Genomic DNA, 9,695 nt, shown 5'->3' with positions numbered 1-9,695 from the left:
CGCGCCGGCCGTGACGCCATCCCGTCACCGCTCCCACTCTCGCCAAGCCCAGCGCGGCCTCGCTCCCGTCACCGCCCCTGCGTCGATGCATGAGCCTTTGGGCGTGAGGGCGGGGCAGCTGAAGAATTCCTGAGCCAACCACTGACTGATTCTTTCAGAGTGGTCGCGGTCCACTTATTTTATTTGTGATGACTCCGAGCGGCACAATTATTGAGAGCCGAGAGAAGGTTGTATGGGAGCCTGAATCTGAATCGCAAGATTTAAGTTTTCTCCCGCCTTCCATCTGGTGGGACCCTGCTCTCATCCCGCTTAAGAAAAAAAAAAATCCTAAGAACTACCACCCGCGGAAGAAACGTAAACCAGTTCGGTCTCGTCAGTAACACCAAGGCCAGTGACAACACAGAATGTGGAGAAACTGGATGAGCAGGAAGCCCATGACTGCCCTGTAATTTGACATTTTAACAGAATGTATGTAACTTGCCTTTCTGAAGCAGGATGAGTTTTTGATTTATTGTGGGCAAGATAAGGAGGACTAAATTGTAACAAAAGCGCTTATGGCTCGAGGCCCAGTCAGAACAGAATATATTGGAAGTATTGATAAGGAAGCTGGAGAAAGATTTGACAGGGTTGATGCCATTCCCCCTTAAAAAGAAAACTACAGCCACAGATCCTTGGGGACCCGGCGCGTGTCTAACTCAGCGTGAACATGAACTACTTTCGGGGCGTCAGCTGCGGCGGGGGAAACTCAGGTCCCTGAAAAGGCATAAAGTTGACGCACGACTCGGGGAGGGGGCCTCGTCTGCCCCGGAAGTACTGTTGCGTTAGCGCCTTGCCTTCCGGGGCACAGTGCTTGTCGTTGCAGCAGCTGTGGGAAGGGGAGGCCATCTTCCATTTCTAGGAAGAGTAAGGGCGAGGGGAGAGTGAAGGTGGTAGAGGGCTCAGCGCCTCCCCGCTAGGCGGTGGACTAGAGGAGCAGTTTCGGCAGGCGGGTGAGGTCGCTGAGGGCCCGGAAAAGATGTTTTCCCTGTCGAGTACCGTGCAGCCCCAGGTAGGTCCGGCATCCAGTCGGTTTTTCTTCCTTTCTGCCCGCGGCTGTTTGCCTTTTGCGTTTGCTGGAAGCGGTTTCTCTTAAGGGGTCGTAAGAAAGAAGCGATTAACCTAGTTGGACTCCTGAGGTTGAAAAGGGCTCGGGGCCACGCTGTAAAGGATTGACGAGGAAATAGAGGCATAATACGAGCGTGATGGAGAGCTTGGTTTTTCGACTTGATTGCGTGGAATTTTTGGTAGAGAATCCATCAGGCTTTGTTGAGTGCTGGACATTCTGGGGTGGGCGGGGGTAGGGAGACGTCTTTGTCACAGATGTAAAGAGCGCAAGAAATAAACTCTTCAAAGATTTTGGTATTAACAATTCTATTCTCTGTTCTTTCTTTTAAAGGAATTTAAACATATTATAAAATTTTGAATAATCTACGTTTTCTTTTGACCAAATGTGACTAATAAGTATATATTTACAAGTTATTCACTGCTTTCAGTTAATATTTTGATTCAGCCTCCTCTCGGTGTTTTCGTTTATAAAGCAAAAGGGCAGAGAAAAAAATGCCGAGCATTTGAATTTTTATTTTTTATTTGTTTTTTTAATATATATTCTGGGTTTTGGGTTTTTTGGCTTTTTTCTTTCTTTCTTTTTTTTTTTTTCTTTAAGGGCCGCACACGCGGCCCATGGAGGTTCCCAGGCTAGGGGTCTAATCGGAGCTGTAAGTGCAGGCCTGTGGCAGAGCCACAGCAACGCCAGATCCAAGCCTCTCTGCAATCTACATCACAGCTCATGGCAACTCTGGATCCTTAACCCACTGAGCAGGGCCAGGGGTCGAACCCAAGTCCTCATGGTTCCTAGTCGGATTCGTTTCCGCTGTGCCACGATGGGAACTCGTTGGATTTTTAATTATCTTCTTTCAGGGGTAATCACTTGTGACAGTGTTTTATTCTTAGTTCAATTAAAAATCTTTTTTGGATGATAACATTGAGATTTTTTTCTTTGAGAGTTCTTCCCCGCTTTGCAAATAATCATTTTTTGAAAACATTCAGTTTTAAAAATAATTTTAGAAACTCTACCCCTTTGTTTTTCTTTTTTGCTAGTACTGACTGGATAATAGAAAATGAAGTGGTTAGTTATTTACTGGCGTGTGTTAGGTGAACACAGCAGATGCAGAATCTTAATAATGCTATGAAGTGAAACAGGAGTAGGAGTTAGCCAAGTGAATTGTTAATAGAAGTGAACTGGTAGAATATCTGGGGATAACAGCCTAGCTGATCAGGATGAGAATAAGGCTAGTGTGGCTAGAGCAAGGTGATTAAAGCGCTAATGATAGAAAAGTAGTTGGGGATAAGACTTGACGCAGATCACACCAGGAGTTATAATAAGGGATTTTGGATTTCATTTTAAGTTTTTTGTTTGTTTGTTTTGCTTTTTAGGGCCATACCTGAGGCATATGGAAGTTCCCAGGCTAGGGGTCCAAATTGGAGCTGCAGCTGCCAGCCACAGCAACTCGGGATCCAAGTCACATCTGCGACCTACACAGCAGCTTTCAGGGATCTAACCCGAGTCCTCAAGGATAGTAGTCAGATTGTTTTTGCTGAGCCACAGTGGGAACTCCAGAATTGCAATTTAAATTTGTTGGAACTGGGTGTTCCCGTCATGGTGAAGCAGAAACGCATCTGACTAGGAACAGTGGGGTTTGGGGGTTCGATCCCTGAACTCGATTAGTGGGTTAAGGATCACAGCATTGCTGTGGCTGTGGTGTAGGCAGTGTCTATAGCTTCGATTAGACCCCTGGCCTGGGGACCTCCATATGTGGCCCTAAAAAGACAGAAAGACCAAAATAAATAAATAAATAAATTTGTTGGAAACCATTGAATGCTTTTTTTTTTTTGTCTTGTTGTTGTTATTTCTTGGGCCGCTCCCGCGGCATATGGAGGTTCCCAGGCTAGGGGTTGAATTGGAGCTGTAGCCACCGGCCTACGCCAGAGCCACAGCAACGTGGGATCCGAGCCGCGTCTGCAACCTACACCACAGCTCACGGCAACGCCGGATCGCCAACCCACTGAGCAAGGGCAGGGACCGAACCCGCAACCTCATGGTTCCCAGTCGGATTCGTTAACCACTGCGCCACGACGGGAACTCCCCATTGAATGCTTTTAAGCATGTTAAGAAGTAACATGAGGAGTTCCCATCATGGTGCAGTGAAACGAATCTGACTAGGAACCATGAAGTTGTGTGTTGGTGTTGCTGTGAGCTGTAAGTAACATGATGAGATTTACATTTGAGTAGTATGGAGGGTATGAAAGGATAAGAGTGGAAGTGTTTTCCATTGAGGATGTTATTGCACTAATACAGAGAGTGATAATACACCACTAAGGAGTGGCAGTAATTATGGAAGGAAGGGGTGTTATCTTGAAAAAATGGAATTTTATGAGGTATTGGAGATGAAGGATGATGGAGAGAGGTGTTTCTGGTTTGATCAGCTGGATGCAGGAAGGTGGTATTTACCAATGTGACAGTGTCTGGAGGAGTCTTACCAGTTGTTTGAAAAAGGGTATGACTAGGCTTGCTGAATACAACGTTAAATCTTTTGAAGCTGAACATAAGGAAGTTTATGTCAGGAAGACCCAGTTTTAGGAGAACTTATCATTGGCTGAATGGAGTTAGTGTTTGTGATGTTTGTAGAGATAGGGAAGAAATTTTTTGTTCACTGTCGGCAGTCCAGACTGGGCTTATGTAGGACCCTTATGCATTTTATGCTGTGAAGGATGGTAAACACATCAGTATACTGATGCTTAATTGGTCAGTACTCTTGAATTTAAATTTTATGACACATAGTGTCAATGTTTTCATTAAGAAGAGGTCAAACCATCTTTTAGTGATTTAAATTCTTGATTGAATGAGAAGAGATAATGAAAACTTTTCACAGATATAGGCAAAAAAAATATGTATCTTAAAATAATTCAATTCCTGTCATTTCAAAAGAGCTTATTCTTTCTTTCTGACTCTAAAAATAATACATTCTCATTGCCAAAAATGCTAAAAAGAAAAATATAAATCAGAAAATTAAGATCATCTATAATTTCATCACCCAAAGAGATCACATTTTAGAATAAGTTCTTTCATACTTTTTATCTCTACACAAATATGTGTGTGCACACTTTTTTTTAAAAAGATATTACATAAAGTTCTCCAGCCAACTTTTTTCTTTTAATAGTGTTATGAATTTATTTCCATATCATTAACTATGGGATGGAGAGTCTTTAACTGGCATCTGGAGTCAGATTATCTGGGTTAGAATCCTTCCTGCTACAGTACTTTCTTGCTGAATGACTTTGACCATGACATTGAATCTGTCTAAATTCTTGCTGTCTTCATCAGTTAACTAACTTTTATAGCTGTTAGGATTAAATGAGATAATATATACTGGCATATTGTAAGAATGCATTTAATTTATTCATTTACTCAACAAATATTTAGAATCTACTGTGTGCATTAGTGTTGCACTGAGATACAGTATTGAATGAAATCAAGAAAATGAGTACAAAAAATAAAATATAAGGTATGTAAGTTATGTTAAGTATTATGTAAAATACTTTTATTAAATTATAAATAAAACAGAGGAAAATAATAAAATGGGGGGAATCCCTTGCCACATGGAACTTATGGTCCAGTGGGAGAGTGTGGTGTAATAAATAAAAAACATTTGGGTTTTGTTAACTATTTTTGGCACAGAACTCTTTTTTTTTTTTTGTCTTTTTGCTATTTCTTGGGCCGCCCCTGCGGCATATGGAGGTTCCCAGACTAGGGGTCCAATTAGAACCATAGCCACCAGCCTACGCCAGAGCCACAGCAATGCGGGATCGGAGCCGCGTCTGCAACCTACACCACAGCTCCCGGCAACGCCGGATCGTTAACCCACGGAGCAAGGGCAGAGACCGAACCGGCAACCTCATGGTTCCTAGTTAACCACTGTGCAGAACTCCAAACTCCGTCCGAACTCCTCCGCAGAACTCTTAAAACCCTTTTTCTGTAATAGGAGTGTCTTTATCCTAAAAGCCCCTCTTTGGGTCACACCTGGATTTATGCTAATGAAGTGACAGGGTGAAGTTTCTAGTAAACCATATAGATAAGTATATAAAGTATGTTAGTGAAAATGTCAAAAAGGAAAAATAGAGTAGAGAGAGGCTATAAGGAATATTTTAAGGGGGGTTGTTGAAGTCTTACATTGGTTGGCTAGGAAAATGACTCAAGAAAAATGACTTTCGAGTTAACTGAAGAGAGTATGAGAGCAGGCTACGTGACTAACTGGGCAAGAGTAAGCAAACAGCAATGCAAAGTCCTTGAGGTGAGGGCCTGCCAGGTATGTTCTAAGAACAGCAATGGAGCCTGGGTGTCTGGAGAGAGAGATTGAAGGGGAACGTAGTGGTGGGTCAGTTTGAAGAGGTGATAAAGAGCCAAGGGGAGCTTTCTGTGTCATTGTTGTTAGGATGTTGGGTTTTATTGTGAGAAAAGCCATTGGAGCATTATGAGTGGAGAAGTGATGGGATCTGACTGGTTTTTGTTTTCTTTGTTTGTCTTTTTGCTTTTTGGGGCCCCACCCGCGGCATATGGAGGTTCCCAGGCTAGGAGTCTAATCGGAGCTGTGCCACCAGCCTGTGCCACCAGCCTGTGCCACAGCCACAGCAATGTGGGATTCCAGCTGCATCTGTGACCTACACCACAGCTCTTGGCAACACCAGATCCTTAACCCACTGAGCGACCACTGAGCGAGGCCAGGGATCAAACCCGCAACTTCGTGGTTCCTAGTCGGATTCGTTTCTGCTGTGCCACAAGGAGACCTCCAGAGATCTGACTGGTTTTTTTTGTTTTTGTTTTTGTTTTTAAAGTTTTTTAAAATTTTTTTTGTCTTTTTTGCTATTTCTTGGGCCGCTCCCGCGGCATGTGGAGGTTCCCAGGCTAGGGGTCGAATCAGAGCTGTAGCCACCTGCCTACGCCAGAGCCACAGCAACGCAGAATCCGATCCGAGTCTGCGACCTACACCACAGCTCACGGCAACACCGGATCGTTAACCCACTGAGCAAGGGCAGGGATCGAACCTGCAACCTCATGGTGCCTAGTCGGATTCGTTAACCACTGCACCACTATGGGAACTCCCTGACTGGTTTTAATAGAGCAGGTTCAGTGAGAGATGTTAGGACGCTATTGTAAAAATCCACATATATAGGTGATGGTGACTTAGAATAGGGTGGTGCAGTGGGAACGTTGGAAAGTATAAAATTCTGGATATGTGCTTACTTGTTTTATATATCTGTAAAATATTTTATTTTTGTGGAGGTATCATTTGTTTAGCCAATCCTCTATTGGTGGACACTTCTAACTTTCCATAAATTTTTAAATATTTTGATGAAAATTGTCATCCATATATATGCAAGCATAGACATTTACTTACCAGATTATTTCCTTGCAGTTGGTTTTTTTGCTGGAAGAATTGTTTTTTGGGGTTTTGTTTGTTTGTTTTGTCTTTTTGCCTTTTCTAGGGCCGCTCCTACTGCATATGGAGATTCCCAGGCTAGGGGTCAAATTGGAACTATAGCTGCCGGCATATACCACAGCCACAGTAATGTGGGATCCGAGCCACATCTGTGACCTGCACCACGGCTCACAGCAACGCCAGATCCTTAACTCACTGAATGGGGCCAGGGATTAAACCCGCATCCCCCTGGATACTGGTTGGGTTTGTTACCACTGAGCCACGACGGAACTCCCTCCTGTATAGATTTGATATATGTTGTATGTTTAATTTTTTACAATCCTAAATCCTGACAATTAAAAGCTTTTTTCATGTTTTTATATTTAAAAGCATTGTTTATTTTCAATTTCGATCTTTTTTTAGGTTACTGTTCCTCTGAGTCATCTAATCAATGCCTTCCATTCACCAAAAAATACATCTATTTCTGTCAGTGCATCGTTTTCTCCAAACCAACATCGAGATGTACTTCCTGAGCATGAGGCTCCCAGCAGTGAGGTAATAGTTTCTACCCTGGACGTTTCAGAAAACTTTTTTGATTTAGTGCATTGTAAACATGCTTGAAATAACTTTCTGTGTTTAGGCATTTGTAGCAGGGTGATTTCTGTCTTCAGCTTTATCTCTTCTTTATGATTAAAGATGTCTAATTCTGGCTTAGTTATACATATAGAAATATGACTTTGTTTTATTTTGTAACATTTAATTTTTTCATTTTTTTTTTGTTTTTTTTTTTAGGGCTGCACCTGTGGCACATGGCGGTTCCCAGGCTAGGGGTTGAATCAGAGCTGCAGCTGCTGGCTACGCCACAGCCACAGCCACGCCAGATCCATCCTCGTCCTCAACCTACACCATAGCCCATGGCAGCAGTGGATCCTCAACCCACTGAGCAAGACCAGGGACTGAACCATGTCTCCATGGACACTAGTCAGATTTATTTCCACTGAGCCACAAAGAGAACTCCAATGTCACTTTTAATTTTTTTAAAATTTCATGTGGCATGTGTTGGTATTCACTTCTTACTGCCCGTGTGATACCATTTAGATATTCCTTTGTGTTGCTCCTGCAGTGGTAGCAGCGAACCCACCGTTAACTCCATAATTGCCCTGCAAGTCTCAGGGAAGATAGAATAGCAGGAAGTTACCATCTTTTGCCTTATAGGAGCTTTGAGTGTAATTCAGCAGTCAGAACACAGGTACCTAAAAGTAAAATGTATAAGCTCTGAAATTGTACTTTGAGTATTCAGGGAGTTATAAAATCATTGTGGCCTGGGTTATAGGGGATTCCCAACCTAGGAAATCTTATGTTTACAAGATTCACTAATAAGATAGTTGCTTGTAGCTCAGAATACATTTTTCATAGAAACCATTATAATCCATAGTTAAGTTTCTCAAAAGTCTATTCCACAAATAGCCTGTGTTCTTAGTCCTCTTGTCAGACTGTGACAAGGACAGTAGAGGAGGTGTTGAAAAAAATGTTTGCTTTTGGTGGGGGTTGGAAGAGAGGTGGTGGTTGTGAGGTGAGTCTTGGATACAATTTTAATTAGGTGAAAAGTTTGTCATTATCATCTTTATGCTTTCCTTTTATATACTATCTGCCAAATTCCTGTTGCCTCTTTCTGTAGGCAATCCATTCTTGTCTTCTATTGTGACACCCGTCTTCCAAATTATAGTCTAAGAGAGCTTTTCTAATGATAATACTGCATGTATCAAAATTGCTACATGCAGCAATATTATGTTCATTTTAGAAATTTTGGGAAATACTGTGTAGGTGGAAGAAATAAAATTAACCTGTAATCTTACTTCCCAAGAGTAATGGTGTTAAGATTTTGTATTTATATCTCATGTATTTTTCTTTGTTGTATTTTTATAATAGTTGGATCACACCATATATGCTGGTTTAGATTCTGCTTGGTCATTTAATTGCCTTATGAACTTGTTATGCCATACATTTCCTGTAGTTTTAGTGACTTTAGAGTGTTAGCTTTATGATGGTTCATTGTTGGATCTTGTTTCAAATTTTTTGCTACTCTAAATTCTATTTTTCCTGTCTACGTTGCTAAATGTTTGACTGTTTCATCAAGTGCAGTGGCTAGGTCAGTAGTGAAGAACGTTTTGAATATCTTTTCACTTGAATAGTAGCTAAACTCTAGAAGCCAGTGTTGAATTTAAGACTAATGGTCTTGGAGCTCCTGTCATGGCTCAGTGGTTAACGAACCTGACTAGTATCCATGAGGACTTGGGTTTGAACCCTGGCCTTGCTTAGTGGGTTAAGATCTGGTGTTTGCTGTTGCTGTGACTGTGCTGTAGGCTGGCAGCTACAGCTCCCATTTGACCTCTGGCCTGGGAAAGTCCATTTGCCACTAGTGTGGCCCTAAAAATACAAAAGAAAAAAGAAAAAAAGACTAATGGTCTCAAATATGGAATTGGTGTCTTATCCTCTGATTTATTCTCAGTAGTCTTATGGCTTATCATTGATGAGTGCTTGTTAATGCTTCACAATCATTGCTCCCTAGGCATCCTACCTCATGTCTGCTCTTACCTCCTTTGCTGTGTATGAGATGACTTTGCTTTCATTAAGTCTTGCTAATTCACACATCCATTTCACAGCACAGGTAAAAAACTTTCAACATCCTTCAAGCTACTGACTTCTTTCTCCCTTCGCTTTCACACTTGAAAATATAGTACTCTTAGGGGTTCTCTTGTAGTGCAGCCAGTTAGGGATCCAGCTCTGTCATTGCAGTGGCTTTGGTTGCTGCTGTGGCATGGGTTTGATCCCTGACCTGGGAAATTCCACATGTCTTGGGTGTAGGAAAAAAGAAATGGTGGTACTCTGAACTTATAACTGTTCTTGTTAAACTTTTATTTTAATTTTTAGGGCCACACTTATGGCATATAGAAGTTCCCGAGCTAGGGGTCAAATTGGAGCTGCAGCTGCCGGCCCACACCAGTCATGACAACGCAGGGATCTGAGCCACACCTGCAACCTACACTGAAGCTTGTGGCAACACCAGATCCTTTACCCACTGAGCGAGGCCTCCTCACTCATACTAGTCGGGTTCTTAACCTGCTGAGCCACAGCAGGAACTCTGTTCTTGCTAAACTTTTATTTGTACTATATCCCATTGTA

General features: G+C 42.2%; 1 protein-coding gene across 1 annotated transcript in view; it reads left to right on the top strand.

Moving 5' to 3' along the window:
• The first annotated feature begins 843 nt into the window (after positions 1-843).
• YME1L1 (YME1 like 1 ATPase) overlaps positions 844-9,695 on the top strand; it is a 42,132-nt gene continuing 33,280 nt past the window's right edge. Inside the window, exons 1-2 of the mRNA XM_047754613.1 lie at positions 844-1,048; positions 6,936-7,067. Coding sequence (XP_047610569.1) covers positions 1,016-1,048; positions 6,936-7,067 — 165 coding nt within the window. The 5' untranslated portion in view covers positions 844-1,015. The remainder of the gene's footprint in view (positions 1,049-6,935; positions 7,068-9,695) is intronic.

Source organism: Phacochoerus africanus, chromosome 12 (assembly GCF_016906955.1).
Source record: "Phacochoerus africanus isolate WHEZ1 chromosome 12, ROS_Pafr_v1, whole genome shotgun sequence".
NCBI lineage: Eukaryota > Metazoa > Chordata > Mammalia > Artiodactyla > Suidae > Phacochoerus > Phacochoerus africanus.
Note: the sequence above shows the minus strand (reverse complement) of the source record. Positions and strands in the feature narration are given on the sequence as shown.